Here is a 24,037-nt window from a genome sequence, read left to right on the forward strand (position 1 = left end):
GGTGAAGCATGGAAGAAACCTGTCAAAAATTCTAAATCTTTGAAGTTCATATAAGAAAAACATTCTAGCAGAGTTTTAGAATGGATGCTATTGTTAGATTCAATGTCTTTCAAGAAAGGAGGAAAGATAAAAGAGCTCATCACAGTCCAAGAACAATTGGACCAATAAACAGTCCTGGTTCGAAATGTTACCACTGAAGAGAAGCACAGAACCAAAATATCTGTGCAAAAGATCGTTGTAGAACAGCATCTAATAATACTAAACATGGAGCAGGTTTTAATAAAGTTTTCTGTTAAGTCATTATGTTTTTGTACTGTCAAATCTATGCTTCTGACAACAGGGTACCTGTTTCAAGCACAGGCCCACAGCATGATACCACCTTTGCCATATTTTTGGTAGACTCCTCATTGTAAAACATTGTCCTTTCTCGACATGCTGATAATCTTTAGTGAAGCCTAATCATACCGGTGCCTGCTTAAAAAAAAGAAAATTGTGGCCTGTTATTGACTAAAAGTCTGATGTTTTCATCATTATGACAAAGAAACAGAAATAAAATTTTGTGCTATATCAAATTTTAAAATTTAGCATAACACATTTTTGTTTCAAAGAAATTATTATTTTTATGTTAAAAGAAATTTAAAACGGTCAAAAGGACAGTAAGGCATCAATAAGAGAGCCTAGAACAATTAACTTATTTTTTTTTGTCATTGTTGAAAAGAACTTTAGTTAAATTCACCAGTTATTACAGTTGTTTTTTGTTTTTGTTTTGTTTTTTACAAGGGTGTGTGTACCTTCAGTGAATACTCAGACTGCTTATCAATTATTTAAAACTAGTTGTACAGTAAAACAAACAGGTATTACTTGGAAGGCAAATAGACAGATAAAATGTTTCGGATCTCACTGAGGATATCGTTCATATAGGATGAGTTTCCCCCCTGGCAACAGCTTCCTCTAGAGACAGAAATAGCAAATGAAGTTTTCCATAGTTCTACAGCATAAGACATATTTCCTGTGACCAGGAAGCTAAACGTAGGCTTAAAGCATAACAAAGATGTTTTGTCAAAGAGTCAATTTGAAATATTGCACCAGGTCGAAAAGCAGAGAATTTCCCTAAAGTGAACCACATCAACTTTCCCTTTTGTTTGGTTGGTTACAGGCCGCTACCTGTCAGCAGAGATCCCTCTAAAATTATCTGCATTATGCTAAACTGTGGTGAAAATGGTAGGATATGTGTTTGCATGGAAGACAAATGAGGTGCCTCCTGTCCCCCCGTCCCGCTTTTAGCTGAGAGGTTGAGCGAAGGGCGTCTGTGTGTTCCGGCGTTTTGGGAAAAGGACGGTGCACACAGCTGCGGTCGAGGGGTAAATGCAAAACAAACATGCCTCACACATGCTTCCAGCTTCAGCTGTCACAGCTCCGCTTTCAAACGATTCACCCCTTTCACACACGATGCACCGCGCCTCTTCCTGGGGTCGCTTCCTTCACGTCCAACAGCCCCAATGCTGCAGCCAATAATCAGCTGCAGGGTCCGAGGGCCGCACAAGGCTCTTTAATTAACACAGAGCCATGTGGAGGCCGAAGACCACCATATTGTGTGTCAGGATGGACAGGAGCATCTGGTTTAATGAAGACTGTCCATCTGCACAGAGCATGCAAACGCTACAGCACTGAGTTGCTCAGGTTTACAGAACACATACTCAGTGTTTTAGCTTTTTGAAGAATTTGGTTTTGCTTGTCTTTATTTTTTTTTTTTTTTGTATTTTTTATTTGTCTATTAATACGAGGAAGCTTCTTCCTGTCCGCTGCATTGATTCTACCACGAATGATTCCATTTTCCCAGTTTTCTCAGTTTCTGATACTACTGAAGTCAAGTAATCAGCATAGGAGTAACTATATGATGAATATATGTGTTGATGCATTGTTGTACATGCAGAGAAGACTGATGTGTCGTAGCTCTTGGAATTGTAATTAAATGGATGTTTAGTCAATATTTGAATCAGTTTATCAAGTATTTAAACATGCTTTTCAGTACTCTTTGAATATACTTAAAAAAAAAAAAAAACGGAAAAAAAAAACAACCTGGAGGTGTATACATGTATTTTCAAAGATGAATGAACAGAATTTGTCTACTCATGTTCTTTAAAAGTTTTTTTTCCATGTTTGTAGCTTTAAGCTACCTTTTGAGTTAAGAAATCTGCTCTCGCATGTGTTGTTTGAGTGATTAAAGTACTATAAGTTATTGCACCTTGGTGAGAGTTTATTACCTTGGACATCCAAGTCATTTTCTCACATCTGTGTGGGTTGATGGTGTACTTAAACAGGCTTAGAAAATGTATGGCAATAAATACCCAGACACTTTCCCTGGGGATTATGGGAATTTACACCAGAAAACTGGAAATCGTGGCTAATTTATTCAAGCTGATTCATATACGAACAGAAATATTTGTTTAGACATCCATGTTATTTGCAAGTTAAACATTAATGCCACATATCAAAGATGCTACTCTACTAATATCACCAAAACCTGCTTTCTTTTATGTAGTTGGGTAACTTAAATATCCTGAGCTCTGGGTTCAAAAATCTGTTTGCAGTTGTTTAGAAAATAGAGAAATCTCTGGTGCACATGACGTAATTTGAGGTGCATATTGAGGGGGGAGGGAGCGTAAACCAACATCCCCTGCAATAAGAAGCATGTTACTGAGGAATATTATAGATAAACTCAAGAGTTCTTCCATGGAATCTGGTTGTTTTAGTCAAGACAAAATAAATGTAAAAATCCAGCTTTGACCCAACTGGTTTATATTCATTTAATCCCATCCAAAATTTCTAAATGTTAAATATCCAGGAAGTTCAGGTCAGTAAAGTGTTTCACCGTTTCCTTGCCATCTGCTGGGCAGCTCCTGGAGGATGACGACAAATTCTTCTAACTCTTATGGCCAGACACACACTTGTATTACAGGTAAAAAATAAATAAATAAAAAATGGTAAACAAATGAGAACAAACTGTTTTATGCAGTGATTAGAGATTATCTTATCAGTTTAAATAGCCTTTATGTATCACTAGATAATAAACAGCCCTGCCTACATAATGGAGTATATTCTTGAAAATATTTCAACAGCGTTAACTATTTCTGCAGTAAAGAAAAAAAAAAGTTTCTTAGCATGTTGGGGTTTTTTTTCTAAGCACAACATAATTTCAAGTTTTTTTCTTTTTTAAGTTTCTGTTAGTTTTTATACTTTAGACTTGAGGGATGAAAAATGACAGAAATACGTAGAAGTAGGTCAGTGGAACTCATTCCTCGATAATATTTTTGTTTTTATAGAAATGCTCATTGTTATAATATTTGGTTCAACAGGTGAATGAGGATGTATTGACTCTGGAAGGAACATTTATGTAAAACAGGCTAAGAAGTTCGGAAAATACAAAGTGAATGAACTTTGCCCTTACACTAAATATGAAAAGGTTAAATATCTGGCTTATTTATATGACTTCAGCATTCAGTTCGTGTTCATTTCAAAGTCTGCACAGTGTACGCCTGAAAAACAAACAAACAAAAAAAACAACGCTTTTTAATGTTTAGACTTATAGTCTTATTTTAGATAGTAAAAATAACACTTTTCAAAATACTGCCTAGTTTTTTCAAAAAACACAAAAGTAGTTGCACAACTGCAGCTTTGTGGTTGTTCCATAGAGTCGCTCAGTGACCCAAATACTCACAAATTACTCTACTAATGTCGTACAAAGCAGAATAAAAACCCAGCATTTCTTCTATTAATATTCGGAGATCATGTGTCACTTTTAGCTTTCAGAAAAGGCTTTCAATAATAATGAAGCTTAGGAATAACTTGTCTACCTCCACTAAGAACCCATGAATGTGCTCCAGTTTGCCAAAACCGTTGTCGTCCACTTGGTCACATCCTGAAATCCTTCTGCATTTCAAGAGACACGAGCGCTGAAATGAGATCTCCCAACCTGCTCGGAGACTCACGCTAATTGAAGCTGATAAAAATATGAACAGCACCATTCTGAACTGCTGACATTGAACAGGGTGGATTAGTAAGCGTACATTACACGTTGGTGACGGATTGGAAGGAATGGTGCACCAGTCACAAAGAGTCACGCTCTGGATTTTCACGACGACTAACTGTAGTCATGGAAAAAAACAAAAAACAACCTTCTTTATCCTTTAACAGACTCAAAAAAGTGGAAAACCAGCATTAAAACACACCAGTCACAACTTGGTTTTACTTGTAGTGTATTATAAAGTCACATGAAATTCAATGGCATAGTGAAAACAAAGGGAAAACAAAAACACGATGGGACATTTTAAAAACTGCAACATTCTCAGCGTTACGGTTTACATACTGACATGAAATGACTAACAATAAAACATCAGCATAAGAACAATGGAAAAAAATTACTTCATGGAAATAATCTCAGAACTGTCCAATAATTATTACTATTAATGGTTGAATGTATGGCAGATGATTACTGATCTGCAGATGAAGTGATCAAACATAATTGAAAGGATTTGGTGCATAATTCACACAAAATCTTATAGATACCTATATTAAGACAGATATATACATAGAATGAAATGTTTGCTCTGACAGTATAAAAGTACATTTACAAAAAAAAAAAAAAAATCAGTAGCTCAGATATTTTCCCCCAAAACCAGCAGTGATCACTCTAAATATTAGATTTATGACACCAGCTTTGTCTAATGGTCTGACATGATTGTGTAATACAGAACACATTATGAAACCTTTACTGTTCAACATCTGTGTGTCATCACAATCCATCACACTGTGAATAAAGCCTACATAGATATGTCTGCTTCATTTATCACTTATATATATTTTTTTCCTTTCCTGCTTTACAGCTGAAAAAGTGTGTGTCTGATTTTTGGAAAATCAAATAGGAAAAATATGAGAAAATGTTTCTAAAAACATTATAAGTTATATCATACAGTACCGCTGTGAAATATACGGAGTTACAACACGCGAACTGAATCCAGATAAGATGGAGGCTCAAGTGTTCGGCTCCAAAACAGTAACAATGAGACCAAGTTAACCCGACTCTGATCACCGAACCCTCAGCGGCACTTCATGTAACGTCAGTGTTGCTAAAATAACATTGTGTCTCATCTAATATTTTCAGCTGACAATGTGTTTAGCATTCAGGATTGTTCTGTGCTGTAAATTAAAGTTCCCACAAGTAACCGAAAGTCACTCAAAATGAGATGGGCAAAGTAGATTTTGTGGTTCGAACTGGCATCTTGACTTGAAAGACGTAGCTGACGGTGACTCTCTCGCAGTGCTGAGACTCTGAGATGTCCATTCGTTTTCTGCAGCTGGGTCACAGGCTGCCGATGTTCGGAAAGCTCTTGAGTTTCTCTGGAAAGTCGTCTTTATAGAGCACTGGATCTGCACGGTGCTCCACCACCTTCAGAGGCATCGTTCCAAAAACCGACGCAAACTTGTTGATGCACTCAGACCTACAGAGGAAGACGTACATTTTCTTTCAAGCAATGATTACAAATATGGAGGAAGTAGTTTTCCAATCACGTTTAAAAGAAGTGTTCAATCAAACGATAACAACCACCAGTGAGGTTTCTATCCATGGCCTGTTCATGGAAGACAGAAATGATTCAAATCCAAGCCACTACCACACATTTCTAAAATGACCGTACCTCTCCACCATGTGTGTCTGATCCAGAGACAGGCCGTCAATAGCAGTACATTCAGGACACTTGAACTTTTTCCTTGGGGTCACCTACACAGAAACACAGCAAAGTCAAAGCTGTGATATTTGCACACTTTGGTGATTTGTTAGTCGTCTGATGCACTGACAGAAGCTGGTTCTTATTTTATTGGACTGGCTCAGACCAAACAGAACACGCTGAACTTGTGAATGTATGAGTTTGCAGAGGAAAGTGAGCGATGCAGGGAGGAATGATGGCGCGATTGGAATGACAAAGTGTCTTCAGGGGAAACCTGTTAGGAGATGCGGCGGGAGGAAGGACCACGTGCGCAGGTGGAGGGAAGTGTGGATCCAAGGATTTGACAGAAGGGTATGCGTAAGCCCTGGTGAGCTTAACTAAACATGCTCAAAGGGGGAGTGCCAGTGAGTGACACGCAGATAAGGGAGGTTAAGGTCGGGCTTAAGCTCAGGGCCCCTGCACCTGGGGGGAGTCTGAGTAAGGAGGAAAAAGTGGGGGGGGGGGGGCAGTGATGTTGAAGGGTGAGAGCTGATCAGACCCAGAAATGCCTCTCTGCAATTTCAGGCTGAAACCTCCGTCTGTGGACCCAAAGCAGCCAGAACAGCGTCGGCGAAGAACTCACCTTTATTGGGGCTTTGCCTGTGATGTTTGCCACAAGGAAGTTCATCGCAATATCTTCACAGTTCATATGAGCGTCCACCCAGTTCTTAATGTCTCCGGGCATTTTGTATGTGTACAAATAATTGAAGTACTGAAACACACACACACACACACACACACAAAATCTCAACTTTGGTTACTGAAGAAAGTTTGTGAGAGAGTTAAAAACAGAAAGTGCATTAAAAAATACATTCCTAGGATTGATGCCCTTTCAGTTTAAATAAATAGACAGTTATTTTTTTTTTTATATCTGAAGTGTGTAATCCATTGGCGGAGGAATAAAATTTCAACAATTTATAATGAAAATGTAAATTTCTGAAAAAAATATATATATATATTTTTTACTGGTTTTTAAAAAGAATAATAAAAGCAAAACCAGCTTTCAAATGGAAAGTAAATAAACAACGTACTTTTGTAAAATGTATTTCTCCAAAGTGGTTCACATTATAAAGAAACTCCTCCTACTAAAAGTGTCCTAACATAAACTGTCAATAAATATCATACCTCACACATTACTGAATCTACGTCAGTGGTTTGTGTTGTGTTTGGCTGCTTCATTATGAGTTTGGTGACTGACAGAGGCTCCAATCATCTTATAACATCTCCTCACTTTCGTTGGGGTGTGTGTGTGTGTGTGTGTGTGTGTGTGTGTGTGTGTGTGTGTGTCTGCTGAGAACAATGACTCTCCACTTTAAGCAAACAATTCTTGCATAAGTTTATGTATTTTTCCAGGAGATATTTTCATGTGAAGGAGTTTGCTAAAGTAACGGATAATCTTCAAGTTGCTTCATTCTAAAAAACGTAATATGCCTTCCTCCGTTTCTCGCCTTCTTCTGCTTACAAAATTTACAGAATTATTGCTCTCCAGAGTCAGAAGAGTTGCTTTAGATATTGTTCTGCGGTAAATTTTAGAGCCTCATGTTAAATGTCAAGATTCTGTGATGGATAAGTCTCACCTCTTGGCTAACCTGATATGACTGTCTGTGTGGAAGAGAACTAACATCACACAGAGCTGCAGCAGCCAAAACACAGCAACTATCAAATATCCTGAAGTATGAAAAAATTTAACAGCAAATTCTTCTTCTTTTTTTAAACCTTCCTTTAAGATTATGTAAAATGTTTCCAAATCTTGCAACACTCTGCACTTTATAAAGAAATCCATATTATCTGGACAACCTAACAACTCTGTCTGTTTTTCACATCGCAGAGATAATTCAAAACGTAAAGGCATGTGACACTTGCGGAAAGCACCTGAGTGAAGCCTACGTGTTTTCACTTAAAGCCTAAGCAGCTGATCGTTTCAACCAGCTACCTTGTGGTAAAAGGCAGCGCCGGTCAGAACCATGGAAACCTCATTGGTCCACTCCGACTCGTACTTCCACTTTCCCATTTCGTGGTCCCAGAGGTGCAGCCGGCCCGGGTAGCCCACCAGCCTGTCGGGGAACTCCCTCCACACCTGGTGGAAACAGCAGGATCGGAGACAGATTGTCTGACAGGTTCGGCTCAAGTGAAGCACTTCAGTTAACACATGAATGATCCAGACTCTAAAAGAGTTTAAAAGCTCAGGATGAACAGTTTAGCCTCAATCTTCCATATGTCAATGTCGGCTTTTTCATCTCTGAGCCAAAAATCACAACTGCAGTGAGAGATGGAAAGCTTAGAAGAACATATGCTAAAAAAGAAAAACTCTTTATGACTGACTAAATATCCCAACAGCAGCAGAAAATCTGATCCTGTTACCAAGAGCAGGGAGAGTTGTCACCAATTTTGCCCGCAATTTTATGTAATTACCCTTAAACTGAGCACAATTTTATCAAATAGGATCTAAATGCATTCAGGTGAACATGCAGCAGGCACTGGAGCTGGGCAGGTATGTGGATATGGAAAGCATCAGCTGCAGACCTGTCATCTTTCTCTCGACATCAAACACATTTAGCAGCCCGTCAAATCTCCAAATAGAGGAGAACGAGACTGTAATATTTTGGAGAGACTTTAAACTCTGGGATCAGCTTGAAGAGAATTCCTGCAAAGTCTGCCATCGGATGATGAGAATGTATGAAGGATTAAAAAGAAAAGCGGTACATTACTAACCTCGTAGCCAAACTGCAATTCATCAGATGTTAGCATAATGATGTCATCATCAATCGCCAGCACTGCTTCTGTTTCAATCTCGTCGTACGGGAAGAAGCGGTTGCTCAGTTTGTTTTCTTTGGTTCTCACCACTTTTAGAGGGACGCCGACCTTTGGCCAAAGAGACTCTAAAATAAATGAATATAAGAAATGGAAGCGTTAACATGTGCTTAAAAAATGCTAGTTTAAATACACACACTAGTATAAAAGCACCTTGGATGCAATAGTTATATTTAGTTTCCTTGTCACTAAACAAAATAAGACATTTGAGAAAATATTACACTGTAAAAAAAAAGGAATAAAAAACAGCTAACAGGTGCTTGTATGCATTTACAAACTATAAATCTGTAAATATCAGTTTCTGGAGCAGGGTGTATAAATATGGTGCTATTTATCACAGACAGATTACTGGCAGTGGAAAGAAGTGATCTCAAAAAGTTCAACTTGTTTCACTGACTCACATTGTTGCGCAAACCTCAAGCATGTACAAATCTAACCACACTACAATCCCTCGCAGGGGCAGAACACCAGCGGGGTTTTTTTTCCATGCGTTTTTTGGGCACGATTTCAAAGATCTTGGGCAGTGTCCACGGCACGGACCGCCACGCAGACGGATCACGCAGAATGTGTCCCCTCATTAATGGAGTGACTGGAGCCTGGCAGCTCATAAGAGAAGCCACAGGTCTGTCTAACCACGTCTGAGGTCTGCTGTCAAAAACTATTGTCAGGAGAGCTAAAATCTTAAATGCTTGGGGTTTCTCCTTTCATTTCTCCCCTAGTTGCTGCGAGTTCTTCTTTCGTTTCCAAGGCTAGAATAAGACAGAAAGACTGAGGGAATTGTGGGCTATCATATGATTTTTAAACATTTCAACCGAAAACCCGCATTTTAAAACCCAACAAACCAGAACTGCATGTTCTGAGGATTTGGTTTTGAATTTCATGTGTGTCTTCTGCAATTACTGCAGCCATGCAAGTTAATCTCAGCAGCTGTGCTGATGTAAAGGACACAGAAACAAGTAGAGACAAGTAAAGACAAGTTGACAAGAAGAATCTAGTTTAAATATGTGTGAAAATATGATATTAAAAAAGAAAAAAAACAGGTGGGAGTTGAGGGGGACAAAACGGGAACTTGTAAACACATCAGATCGGGGCTTGTTGTAAACAATGAAGAAGTTTGTGCCCCATGGGTGTGACCTGTCAACGGCCTCGTTTTAATTCAAAAAGGACACAAAGTTCCAGCCAGGCGCCGGTAATGCCTCCAATAAAAAAAGGCAACTCAGCCACAAGGGAACACTTCAAAGTTGTCTTTGTACTGACGCACTTTTTGTACAGCAGGACAGATTTCATTTGTGGTTTATTAAGTCTGTCTGAATGTAATAAGAGGTAATATTCTGCTTTTTGGGGCACTCAGCTGAACTTTAATCTTAATTATTGGCAAAATATCAGAACATGCAGTGAGATAAACAGCAACTTGTAAAGTTCACAATAATAAAAACATTAATGGAACAGACTAAAAGTTACGCAGGATATGACGTTTTAAAGGAGCAGCTTTTTTTTTCTAGATCTTTTCTATGTTTTACATCCAGCAGGTGTTTAAGTTGCTTTTATTTAACCTCTAACAAACTCACTTTGAGACGAGATCTCTGTCCCACAAGTCAAAAAGCTATCGTCACAAAATAACTTCACATAACTATATTCCAACAAATCTGAACTAACCCTTTAATACCCGCCAGCCCAAGTGTTTTTATAAGCAATCCAATCCACTCACCTTCAGGAGGACTCTTGTTCTGATTATTCCAAACGATCAACAATTTAGCCAAACTCGGCACCTTGGAAATCTCCGTGATGACCCGGAAAAGACTCTCGATGCGATCGTAGGTCAGCACGACTGCTGTGAACCCCGGAGCTCTTGGTGGGATAAGTGGAAGGAAAAGTGGGCTGTTTACACTGGACCACTTCTGCACAAGAAAGGAAACAAAGGAAGACATGAGCTACTTTTCTGGTCACACACTGTTTTTACTGCCATTAAGAGACACTTTTTTTCTTCTCTAATGTTTCTGTTTTGCTCTAATCAGATTATACTTGTAATTAACTTGACTGTGAACTCTAGGGGCATGACGGCATACATATTTTAATCAGAAAGACGTGACTCTGTAATTTAGGTTTCACATAAATGTAATAAAAGTGTTTTCCAGATAGAAAAGGAGTCACTTGTTATGGGACTTGTTTTTTTTTTTTGTTTTTTTTATCTGTCACCAAAAACATTGTGCCCACTCCACTCTGCAATGGTTTAAAGCCATTTTCAACAGTCTTCTCCCATTTATAGCTGGGAAATGTGGTTAGGTGACTCTAATAAATATTCACCAGCAGGAAATCTCTTATAGGTGTTGGCTTGACTGAGAGTCATTATGTCATAAGAGTCAGATGGTCAACAAAAGGATAAGAACTACAAGTTTTTAAAAAGATTTTCAATCAAGCCCTGCATTATATAAAATGCAGGGCTTTTTATATATAAAATAAAGGTCAATAAACATTGGATTTTTAAAATCATTTATCTGGAGAACTACCGACATCCAAGTATTAAACTTACAGAAGAAACTGAATGGTTAAATATGTGGGAATAAGCTGTACGTTTATGGGTAGAAAAATGTAAGCTGGTTTAGATGAAAATAACCGTGGCATTGTCATTTTGCTAACGTGCAAAAACACCCAGATCAAAACCTTGTATTTTTCAGAAATAAGCTAATTATTCACCTTAAACAGAAAAAAAAAAAAACCTCAAATGCCACCACCTCTGATCTTGACATTCAAAGGTCCCTCACCAACTATTCAGTCACAACCAACACCACAGGAGTCTTCATGGTGGTAGACATGCTAACGCACTCCATTGTCAAAATAGTGGTTTTAAAACAAATGCTAAAAGTAATTGACTCAAATGATGAAGTTTCCTCTCGTCAGCATTTAGCCAGCTAATTAGAGCAGTTTTATACAAGTAAGAATCTCAATGCAAGCTGTGAGTCCTGCTAACATGAAACTGGAAGCCACCATGTGGATTTAAGCACAGTTAGGGTTTTTTTCCCCCCCTTGCACGCTGCGCTGCACATCAATAGATTTTTTACTGTAAATCATGTTTTTCCACAGGCCTAATGTATAAAGTGAAGCTGCTAATGTGATGAATGTGAGAACTTTAATGGTACTTGAAGAGTATTTTATTTCTCTCCGTGATCCACATCTACTGAACAGAAACTGGTTTTAGCTTGTAAGAAATTTCTCTTCTCTTTACTTTATGGTTTTTCACTGTTATTTGTTTTTTTTTTTTTTTTTTTTTACCCACTAATATTTGCCGCCAGTTTACGCCAGAAAAACAGAAGAGAAAATGCTTATTTTAAAGGGCAGAGCAAACATCTGTGTACAAAGCAAAATCAGGAGGGAGCTTGAAAACAAGTAAAGTCGCTTAATTAAGTATGTGTACCTTCTGCTTATATTGTCATTTTAACAAAGTCATGTGGGAAGCAGAAAAAACATGAGAGCGAGAGAGAGAGAGATGAGGAATGGCTGGAAGTAAGAAAAAACACAGTAAAAGAGTAGAGTTTATCAGGCTGTGACTTGCAGCCATCAGTATGAAGCTCGTTTTTTCTTTTCTTTATTGCTGCCCCTTAAATTTGGCTTGTAAATCCTGAAAGTCACACTGACTCCAGGTTAGATCAAATAACACAGTAAAAATGGACGCAACAGGAGTTTTGTGATGCCAATACAAAACTTTAAAAAGGTTTCAAAAAGCCATTTAAGTTGGACTATACGTCAAACTGTAGCTGCTGAGAATAAATTTACATGCTGAGGTTATTTTCTGAAATGGATGTACAAAAATAAGACTTTCTTTTTCCGGGAACCAATCAGAGCAATGCAAGAAAACATGAGAAAAATCAGGATCTACTTGTAGACCCTGCAAACAAGACTGAAGAACATTTTCACCATTTTGTGACAATCTTTTAGCAAAACTATAAAAACAAATAAATAAATAAAATAAAAAAAATTAAAAATCCCCCAAAAAACACTGTGGGTGTCTTGAAGTTCAAATGAGCCCCTTTTCATCTCTGGTCCCACTTGGCCATAGAGTGATTATGTGGCTCCTTTCACAATATCAACACAAGTCTGTCAACACAGACGCAGTCGCTCACTTTTACACAACATAAGTCACTCTACCACTAATAAAATTTCACTTTATTGGCAAGTGGAAACTTTCCTGTGGTCGTTGTCACATTGTCATACAAAAAGACGAGAGGAATAATTAAAGCACACATATACAGATGCATAAAAGTAGAGTAGGACAGGCTGAGAGCACTTAAGTCATTTGTCAAACAAAATAAATTAGATGAAAAGAAAGCCACAGCTCCATAAGTCGCCAAGGAGTCACAGCGGTATGTTTTTTTTTAACACTTTAAAAGCGCTTCAGAAGACAATTTGGATTTGCTAAAACTGCTGAAGTGGTTCTTCTCTCATCCTAGAAACCTTCAAAAGTAAAGAAATTTAAAACAAGATTGAATGGAGTGTGACTAAATCTGAAAATTATGTTTGCCTGAAAATATTAAACCTAAAGAGCTTATGTTTTTTGTTTTTTTTTTACAAAGTGGATTTTCAGAAAGCCTAAAGTTAATGAAATATTTAGTAATACTGTGTGAAAATATAAAATGCAGATTTTTTTTAGAAGAGATGGACTGATCAAGCTTTTTTTTCATGGACAATAAAAATTGCTTGATTTAAACCTGTTGCAATTATTTTTTTAAGGACAGTAACACACAAGAGAATAAACAACTGCGTGTTCTTGGATTGAGTTACTGCTTTTGAGTCACACATGAAAGGAATAAATTACAATATTATACATGTTCATGCATGAACGAATGTGACCCTGCCATTTATTTGAAATGGTTGAATCATCTTTAGACTGAAAACAGGGAACGCTCTTAGCTTTGAAGTAATTGATTTGCTGATCACTACTTATGGCAAATCAAAGAAAAAATGCAGATCTCTGACTGGCCTTTTTTTTTTTGCATTTCTACTTCTTACACATAACGCATTTAACAGTAACCAGTCTTTAAAATGTGAACACCTTCAAGATAGAGATTAAATCACTGGCCCTGGCAAATAAAAAGGCAAATCTTTGATTAAGGTCATTTTTAAATTTTGCATAACTTTCCCCTGATCTGAGAAAGTCGCAAACAAATGGCAGCTTGTTTCATATTTTCAAAATTCCACACTGCAAAAGCACCAGAAGTCCTGGGAAATGTGCTTTTAATTACCAACAGAAAGACTTGAGGAGGAGAGGCGGAAAAAAAAACGTCTGCCTGATTTATATAGTGCTGTGTGCAAGTTCTTCTCACCGTCCATTCACCGAATCCATCAAGAAAACACTTCATCTCCCATCTTGGGGAGGAATGGCCAAAGGTTTGTACATCGGTGTAATTAACCTCTGTCTCTGGAAAAACTTTGTGGCCACAGGACGACTCAGACAGATTGGACTAGAGGTCAACGTGCTCTGACAGAACATGTAAATAGAAATAGTCAATTGTAGCTGCTGAATGCAAGTTACCTGATTGTCTGTTTTTAGAGTAACCTAAAAAATGTCCTCAAAAAATTAAAGCACTGACTGAATCTATGTCACTTCTTTTATAGCAATTGCAAACATTTAACTAATTCAAGGACATTACTTTATGTATCCACAAACATGCTGACTTGCACACTCCTCTATCCCACAGACAGCTTGGAGGAGTCTCCAGATTAAACCAGGCTGATTAACAACTCCTGAGAGATGGTCCACCAGCCAACATGTCTGCTGCCACAACCAAAGCAAAGTTGAACGCACACACCAAAACCATTCTTCCAGAATACTCTCTATAAACATAGTGACTAAGACGTACAGGAACTTATTATTCACCACAGACGAGGCATCCGCCTATTGCAGAACTGCTGACACAAACTGGCTGCCTCAGAGCTCTCTGGTTGTACACCAAACCCTGGGGCACACTGCATGTGTGATGCTTCACAAAGAGACACAGCATCTACTGTCACTTCACTGCAGGCTGTGACTTATAGTACACAGGAGAGACGGGAAAGTTCACGTGGCACCGACTGACAAAGGCTTCAACCTTGATGATGTGTCATTCAGATGTCTGCCATAAAAACATTTCTAAGAATAAAAATAAAAGGTTGAGCAGAACTGAACGCAAGACCGTATCTGGATCACAGAAGACGACAAAAGTAAAGTTCAAGGTTAGAAAACAACTAAGCTGCAAACACACACACACATCCATACATACCACAACAGGTGGATTGTTCCACTGCTCATAAGTACGTGCAGCATATGGGTAAATGCGGTCATTGATGATCTGGAGCGTAGTCAAGCCGATGGCTTTCATGGAACTGAAGTAGGCCTCCCAGAACCAACGGGCCTAAAAAACATAAGGAAGAGAAATATGAAATATATCAACATACAGAGAAATGAGAAAGAATAATAAACATATGTGCTAGCATTAGCCTTGATTTGCACAAAATACTCTGCAGGAGGTTTTTGAAATATGAAAAGAATTCACCAGCTAATTGTTGGTGCAGACAATTCTATAGATGCAAATGGAAGAAAAAATAAAACACATGCCTGAGGAATTATGTGAGCCCATTAGCAGTTGAATCACAAGTAACTAGATGTTACTCATACTCCAGCTGGTGATTTAGAAACAAACAAATTCCAAAACGGTTTTGCGCAATTTCATCAAAACATCCTCAAAAAAGAAAGAAACACCCAAAACATTCCTGGCAGCTACAATCACATTTTCCAAAATAAGTTTTTATGAATATACAACTATCTTTTCTGTTATACCTTGAGGCAGAACTTTATTTTAAAAAAAAACAAAAAACCCAAAAAACAGAGGGTCATAACATACATAAAAATATCAATGTTAATATAAAGCAAAACATGCCGAAGTATCACAAAATTTAATACGCATGTGGCCGTGCTTCTTTTATTTGTTAAATATAATGTTTTCATTCTGTCATCTCACTATTTGGTTCAGTTCCTGCAGAAGATAGCACCAGTATGATGTCATTACTGTAAAATTTGGAGATTCCTCCTGCACCACATGTCTGCAGAATATTTGACACCCCTCTTCAACCTCTCGTCCTTCAACAGCTCTTTTGAAGCCCTATGAAATCTCTCTCTCGTCTGTCTCTGTTTTCTTTCAGCGGATCACTGTTTGGATAACGGTCTTTCTGATGAGTGAACGCTCAACCTGTATCTTAATGTTATCACAAAGGGTGCTGGATTCCTCACTCCCAATTCAATACACATTTTGTTGCAGCCGAGCTGACCGCCTCTGAAATGATAGCTGAGAGCTGGATCGGTGAGCTAATGAGAGTTTATTTAAGCTTTATAGAAACTCCAGAGGTCAGATTCGAGGTGAGGGAAAAAAAAAAAAAACACAAGTGGAGTTTATAAAGCTTTGAACCACAATTGAACAATGGGATTAGGTTAGAAAATAAATATTTCATCATCACATAGACGGCAGACAGCTAGAGAATAATAATATTTCTTCCTCCTAATGCAATCCATGCACGTGTCTTTAGCTAATGAGTCGTCCCTTTGTAAACATTTGGACAGGACCTAAATCACAAAATTCTATGCAAGGACGAGCTGTACAAAAGCACAAAAACAGAGTTGAGTTTTACAGCTGGGGTTGAAGTGTATCTATAAAGACTTTTTAATCTCAGGGGCCTATAAATCAACCCATGATGAAAGTTCCTTTTCTGACCGAGAGGAGGTAGAAAGAAAACCGTACTGGCTCCGGGGCCCCATCGCAATGCTCCGCCCTCTTTCCCCGTGTCAGCGGGAATTTGTTTGAGCAAAGAAGGACAGACATCATCCTATGACTGTTTTTAACCCATAATTGAATGGAATGCGTTTTTTCCACCCAAAATAAAATGTATAGAAATGCACCAAGAACAAAATAAAAGGAAATCCAACTTTTATAATCTGCATATTCAACTAGATGCACCAAAAATTTTTTTAAACTTTTGGCAAATAATATACAAAAGGTTGATGAATTGGAAAAAAAATGTCAACAGGTATCGGATTATTCAAGTTAAAAACCCTTAACTGTTGCCCCCAAATACTTGCATGTAAGTCAGCGTGTCTAAAAGGACGCCGGTGTCTTCCAGACAGTTAAAGGGGTTAAGGAGCTTTAACTGCGCTCATTTTTTATGCCTATGATCTTTAAATATAGCAGCTGTTCAACAAAATAGAAAATATACAGCAACATACATAGAAACTGCAGAATGTCATTGTCAAAACGCCTGACGGCTATTTCCACATCATGCTTGCAAGTGGTATCTGGCAAACCGTCTGATCAAAACTTCCAGTTCAAACAAATCTTTGAGCTTCTTCTGGAAATTAGATTTTTTCAGAAGATATATCAGCAATTTACCTTCAGCTGTGTTCTCTAGTTGTAATAATACTGCATTATACATTGACACGCAGATTAAATGTAGATTCTATCTACACTGTCTAAAGTTTAAAAAAAAAAAAAAACTACCAGAGTACTGCAATGTACATAATTTTAAACTTTCTTACAAATGATCAATTGCATTCACAAAAAAAAAACAAAAAAAAGATAAATTTGCACAAACACATCTATCTGGTATTTGTAATTTATCAAATAAGAAACAATGTTGATGGGTAAAATTAACAACACTCTGAGGTCTCACAGGATTACAATTAAAGTAAGAATTATTATGTCACATTAGTTTCTGTAATTATTGACTTTCCGACAGGGAGAGGAAGAAGCAAGGGAAGAGAAATGCTTGGCTTGCTTCAGATTTTATCTGCAATTTGAGAAAACAAGTTTTGATGATATCTAAATTTGTGTTCATAAGAAAAGACAGTCAAATAGTGGGTATAGTTTTCAAAGATCCAAATTAAAGTCTGCAGTTATGTTAAGTGACTAAAGTGCAACTATTTGGATTTGTTATGTTTGATGCATTTTAAAGGAAGTCGGTGATGCCAATGATCAAAGGGGAAAGAAAGCCTTGATAGGATACAACTAAAGATTGAAAAAAAACAAATGTGCAATGAAGATTGAAAAAGCAAATACAAAGTATCTTCAGCTCAGCCTGTGATTCCTGTCTATCTTCACTCTGGCTATGCTTTTATTTATCACCGGAAAGAGATTAGCTGATATAATCTAGTAAATTATCTGGGATAACTTTACTCTTTTGTGTCTATGACCAAAATAATAATCTGGGCTTATGGTTTTACTAAATTTTTTCAGAATAGACATATATTTTGTCTTCCAAATAAATCATCTAAATGAGTTACATCATCACGTAAAAAATTATGGCCTTTCAAAAAAAAAAAAAATATAAATTAAACAAAATTTTAGAAAGAGAAAATTAACAAGAAAAATATTTTAAATTACATGTCCTGTTAAGATTTTATTTTATTCATTTTTAATCTGTATATTCAAACGCCACAAAAACATGGTCTCTTTAGCCCTCTGCTGGCAAAACTCAAGAAAATTTATTTAAAATCTTTTTACCTAGCTTCTCAGAGCTTAAATGTTTGATTTTCATAATATTTTTACCATCTTAAAAGTTTTTAAACATCTGAAACAATTAATCATGATGAATCGATTGTTGAATTAATTGTTCAACTAATTAAATAATTAGTTGAACAATCTTTTTAGGCAGAATACAGCCTAAAAAATACATTTTGAGGTAATTAAGCCAGCATTGTACAAAACATATAACATATAATCCAAAAATAGTCAACAGATTACACCTACACTATATTTACTGATTTTTAATCAGTAAATTGACTGATTTTTAATCAGTCAATTTACTGATTTTTACTGATTTACATATTGACGTTCGAACCATTTTGTTTATCTGCAGATGCATCTTTTGCTACAAATGATCAGGCACACACTAAGGGAATGCTAAGTTTTTGGATTTTAGCAAAATATATACATTTATCTTATTTAAAAATTAAACTGAATTGTTTATTTGCATTGTTTTATGCATTTCTCATAACGTACAAAAGAAAAATTTGAAGAATGTTCCATTTTTTAAAAATCTATTGGACATTAGCGTAGTGAGCCAATCTTTTCAAATACAAAAACGCGTAGTACAAGTGTATTAAAAATAACTCGTGTAGAATTTGTTTACTATTTTTAAATATTTTGATTGACAAATCCCTTCACTTTGATCAGTTTAGGAAAAATTTAAAAGCTAAATTTGCTTAAATAGTGTTTTTTCTACAATGTGAAGACACACTGGTGCATTACTGCTTGATTTAGTGGTTGACATAGCTGTGAGCTATCCACAGCAATTTACCCCCAGCAACTTCTTCCACCTTAAGAGCAAGCCATGTGTTTGAGCTATTATGGTGTAATCCAAGCCCATCTCTGAATTTCTGGCCTAAAATGTCTGTTTGGCCAGTATAATTGGTAAATGGACAAGAGTTGATACAAGAGAATGAGGAGCAGCTGAAGCAGTGCACTGCTCTCACTGCCGCATTCAGCACTGTTTATTGTGGCTTTGGGCAGATGTCAAATGAAAAGAGAGAGTCTCAGTCCCTGAATTTTACTCAGGCTAAAATAAACAGTTAAATCTTCGATGAGCTTTTTAAATCCAGAGTGAGTAAGAGAGGATATTCAAACTTATAAAAAGAGAAGACTGAATCCAAAATCCTGTCTCATAAAATTTGTTTTGGCTTCCAGAAGTAGAACTGGTGAGGAAGCTTGAATTGTTAAAGCACAGGCACCTCTATTAATTGCACAACTTTCAGTGACAACACCCATTTCTAATTAGTCAATTAAATTTATAATACTTTAAAAAAAAACTAAATGCGAGTTGTTTTAATTACTCTATAAAGTGGATTTTACCTGTCTTTGCATTTCCTCGACTTGTCTATGAGGAATGCTCTTTAGGATGGTGTACATCTCTGACAATTTTTCTTCTGGAATAACCACAGAGGCTCTGCGCAGGGAGGACAAAATTAATAGGTGAAATTAAAAGTATATGAACACTACACTTGTTCATCCTTCAAACCCCTAAACACATTAAGATTCATTCAGACCTTTTCCAGTCGAGCACTTCAGAGAACGGAAGAATGTAGGAGTCGGCCAGGATGACAGGGACACATCCAGCCTGCAGCACATCACTGAGGGCAGCTTGACCCAAGCGTGCCCCTCGCAAAACCACACAGAAAGATGACTCCTGTGGAGACGAACCAAATGTGAGACAAGGCGTTTCTGTTTCTGTCTTGACAAAGAGTCAGAGCTGGTTCTACAGACAAGTTTTCACATTTCAATGGTAGTGGTCACAGACTGTTACCACATTTTTGATCTGGTCTACTTTGACCAAAACGGTATGGAAGTAAATGCATCATTTCTAATAAACTGGAATATATCTTTCAACCATGTGCTTTCCAAAGTCCAATAAGTTTTAAAGAGCAAAGTGGATTAGATTAATTAATTTCACTAAAGAGAAATAAACTGGTTGTTTGAGAATGTTATGCATGTAGCTCTAGTATCTGACCGGTAAAACTAGGAAGCTCACTTCAGCTATATGATAATTTTACATGATTCTATAGTACTGTGAGTGCAGCTTTGAGGTGTTTCTACAGTAAAGCATAGTGTAAAATAAATTAGCAATTTATAAGATACTGTTTGATAAATAGTCATGGGAAAAGTAAAACAATACCCTCTTTTTAAAATTTTATTGTATTTAGATGTGTAGACTTTTTGGGTTACAGACTCCTCAGTTTTTCACAACTTGGAGAAAGGACATATCATTACTGACATGCTAGAACCCAGAACTAACAACATGTGTATTTTTGTTACAATCATGCCAGAAAATATGATTTAGCACAATTAATACCAATATAAAAATTCCAGTCAATGTGAAGTTAAAGTTTAACCCAAAATATCTTAATAATAAGATACATTGCAACACAGTCTTTCAAAAGAATCATTTGTTAAAAACTCAGAGAGGAAAAGGATTGTGTCTCCCACCTGCAGGATCTGTGGGTAGTCATACACTTGCCCTTTGTAACACCGCTTCCGTGCAGAGGCAACTCCCTGAGAAAGGTTGCTACACTTGTCAAGCAGGAGCAGGGCTTCTCCATTTTCTTCCTTCAAACGCTCCAGTTCAGCACGATACTCTCTGTGAATTGCTGTTTGAGAGGACAGAATGAAGTAGCGCCTTGGCCTGGATAAAGAGACCAGAAATGCAGAAGATGTTAATGTTCGGCTGATGTTTAGTCAGCTGGTTATCATAAATAATTATTTAAATCCAATCGGTCTGAAAGAAATGTAAAACCAAACCACAATGAGATGACATGGAAGCTAAGCACAAAACCTTGCTTGAAGAGGGGTTATTTAGTTATGATTTAACACCAGAGAAGTTGGTATTTGAAATCTGCTCACCCAGGCTGACGTTCAGGCAGCACAACATCTGCAGAAAGAGGACTGTAAACCGGGATGCTGACATCATAACCTTGTCTATAGGTCCATGTGGAGAAACCACCTCCTGCCAAAAGGGCTCTGAAACAATTAATTAGGACAATAAATCAGTTTCCAAAAAAAAAAAAGGTTCTCCGGCAGAAACAGAGAAAAACAGAAATAGAAAACTAGCTCACCTTCTTATTTTTTATATCAAAACATTTGCAACAGGACAACTTTTCTGAAGGAAAAGAACTATTTAAAATTAAACTCGAGCTTAATGACTTTGTCTGACATATAGCTGATTTTGTAACAGCTGATGAAAACTGTCTATTCCGAGGTAAAGTGTATTAGAAGGGGAAAGTGAATAATATGGTTCTGCTGAGGACAGAAGTCAAGAATATCCTTATAGGCATTTCAAAATGTATTTTAGCTACCTGTCTCGAGGGACATCCAGAGCTGTGTTGTAGTCAGGGGGACCTCCAGGTAACATGTTGAAAAGCAAATGATTCATCCCTTTGTCCCATCTACCAAAACAGAAATAGGATTCATTCAGGGAGAATAAAAATGCATAACCTATATTAATGTAAAAAAAAAAAAAAAAAAAAAAGCTTTAGAAACACAGAACAAATACTGTTAAGTGTGGCTTTAAGTTCTTGAGTAATTATCAATTCAATGAGAGTTGAAGTTATTGATGTTGCTGCCCATTTTTGATGACAAGACTTGGACAAAAAGCAACAAACACATGGTAAAAACATTTATGGCAATCTTTAAAAAACATATAGATATTTTCTGTCTCCACATATAGAGAAAAATATTGGTCCCACAAAGGGCCAATACTAATAAACAGCTGAGAGTGCTGTAATTGTTTACCTGGGTAGCATTGCCAGGGCCTGGGCAGTCTCTCTGATACGAAGGGAGTTCTGATTGAGCACATCGATAGATGGAATGAACAGACAGGCTCTGGAAACATCATCTGTGTAAAAGTCACTGTCTGAGATTGCACTGAGCAGGTCGTTGTATTCTCGTGACAGTCCGGTGCTGCTGATGGGAACTCCGAATTCATCCACAAACCTCTGAAGAGCATAGATGTAGACCTGCAAACAACATTTAAATCAGTTTGGAATCAAAACCGAACGCAAAATAAATGCCGAATCTAAAAGATCTGACGATTTCAGTTACCTTGATTTTGTTCTTTGGATTGTAGCCGCATCTATATACGTCAAAACAGGTATGCATCCGACAGCTTAGGTCCCCCCTCTCAGGTATGGGGCTGGATGCAGGTAGTCGGATGAGAGGAGCGTCGTGCACGCTCCCCTTTTCAAGTGTCCATTCGGCCGAGGACTCAATGGAGTGAGGCCAAAACTGGAACATCCCGGTGGCGATCAGTCCGAGCAACACAACGGAGAAGAGGGCGATGTAGTAGATCCGATGTTTGGTTTTCATTCGCGGGATTAGAGCAGGGCCCCGAGAGCTGTACTTCCCCGAGGCATACATGATTGATGCCCCTCCGTCAGACCAGCAGCTGTAATAATCAACTTCTTGCTTAGAAACTCAATGTTTTGACAGCATAACAATCAATCTGTTCCAATAGAAGAGGTAACGAGCCGATGCTAATACTGGACTAATTGCATAACGTTTGCTCCATATGCAAACAACAAAAGACACGTTCAGCAAGATGCCAACAAATTAGCAGTTGTTTAGAGTAATTACATAATTAAGAACTAAATAAAGTGACGTAGAACCAACGATGTATTTTGCCGCTGACATTTTAGAACGCTATTTTGGCTAGCAGCAGCTAGCGGTTGGCTAAATCAGCTGTTTAGGTCAACAGAAAACATGGGGGGGAAATGAAGGGACAGTAATAATTGTCTTATCCTTGGATATAAAAACTATTCACATACCGAGACGGTGAACAGAAGAGTCTATTCAGTCATCATCCATCGCCGCAGTGGGAGCACAAGGTGCAATAACAAAAAAGAAAGTGTTAATGCTAACCTAGCTGCAAGCTAACTCTAGCCTTTCCGGAATTTGGGGAAAGTTCTTCCTCTATGCCTCTGATAGATTCCTCTCCATTCAAAAGGCACAGAGAGCGCTTCCCTCTGGTTGGAAAGCAGACAAATGTACACTCAACTGATATCGAAACCTGAAGTGATGAAAATATGTGCACACATTAAATAATATAACTGTGCATAATACCCAGTATTATCAAAGGTTGAATGCAAAATATTAAACTAATTAAACTGCTTTAATTAGTTGTACTACTTTATGGATTAAAGTATTTTTTAGTCACATAACAGCACATTCATATTTCTTATTTAAATATTACAAAGATTAAGGATTACAATAGCTACATTAGTTCTGAAAAGCTGCTACTTTCCAGTGACTCAGCAGACAGAATTTAGAAATACTGCATTACAAGACTATGAAACAAGGAATAGAACCAAAAATGAGTAAGAAGTGCTAGTTTTATTGATTTATTTTCCTTACATAAAACATTTTTTGTGGGGTCTTTGCAATATTTCAATGCTGGAGACTTACCTTAGACATAATTGAAATTAAAAAATATGATCATTTTGCATCTAATGACAAAGGCCTGCAATGTACATTTGCAACTGAAGAATATCGCTCTGTCTCAATCAAACTACTCCAAAACTGTCACATAAATTTATACTTTAACTCATCCATAAGAACACTGATGATAAATCTGGCAAACATAATCTGAGCAAATGCAGAATTGATAAAATTAAAATTTATTTCATAATGGAAGTTATGACCATATAAAAACCTAACAAACTTTTAAATCTGATATATATATATATATATATATATATATATATATATATATATATATATATCATAAAACTAGCACTTCTTACTCATTTTTGGTTCTATTCCTTGTTTCATAGTCTTGTAATGCAGTATTTCATAGTCTTGTAATGCAGTATATATATATATATATTTTTTTTTTTAGAATGAAGTGATCGTCCAGACATTTAGTAGCCTTAATTTATGCAACATTGAGAGCGGAAATTT

At 37.1% G+C, this 24,037-nt stretch overlaps 1 protein-coding gene across 1 annotated transcript; it reads right to left on the reverse strand.

Moving 5' to 3' along the window:
* Positions 1 to 4,239: 4,239 nt before the first annotated feature.
* On the reverse strand, positions 4,240 to 23,036 carry ext2 (exostosin glycosyltransferase 2). The gene is made up of 15 exons (XM_055045183.1): positions 22,906 to 23,036; positions 22,184 to 22,526; positions 21,875 to 22,098; positions 21,439 to 21,528; positions 20,987 to 21,103; positions 20,573 to 20,768; positions 19,636 to 19,775; positions 19,442 to 19,535; positions 14,828 to 14,959; positions 10,282 to 10,471; positions 8,475 to 8,641; positions 7,696 to 7,839; positions 6,346 to 6,474; positions 5,694 to 5,776; positions 4,240 to 5,498 (listed from the first exon to the last, which is right to left on the reverse strand). Exons 2-15 carry the CDS (start codon positions 22,496 to 22,498, stop codon positions 5,360 to 5,362), a joined length of 2,160 nt encoding a protein of 719 aa, XP_054901158.1. The 5' UTR covers positions 22,499 to 22,526; positions 22,906 to 23,036; the 3' UTR covers positions 4,240 to 5,359.
* Positions 23,037 to 24,037: the final 1,001 nt, after the last annotated feature.

This window comes from Poeciliopsis prolifica, unplaced genomic scaffold, assembly GCF_027474105.1.
Source record: "Poeciliopsis prolifica strain line A6 unplaced genomic scaffold, Auburn_PproV2 SCAFFOLD021, whole genome shotgun sequence".
NCBI classification, from domain to species: domain Eukaryota; kingdom Metazoa; phylum Chordata; class Actinopteri; order Cyprinodontiformes; family Poeciliidae; genus Poeciliopsis; species Poeciliopsis prolifica.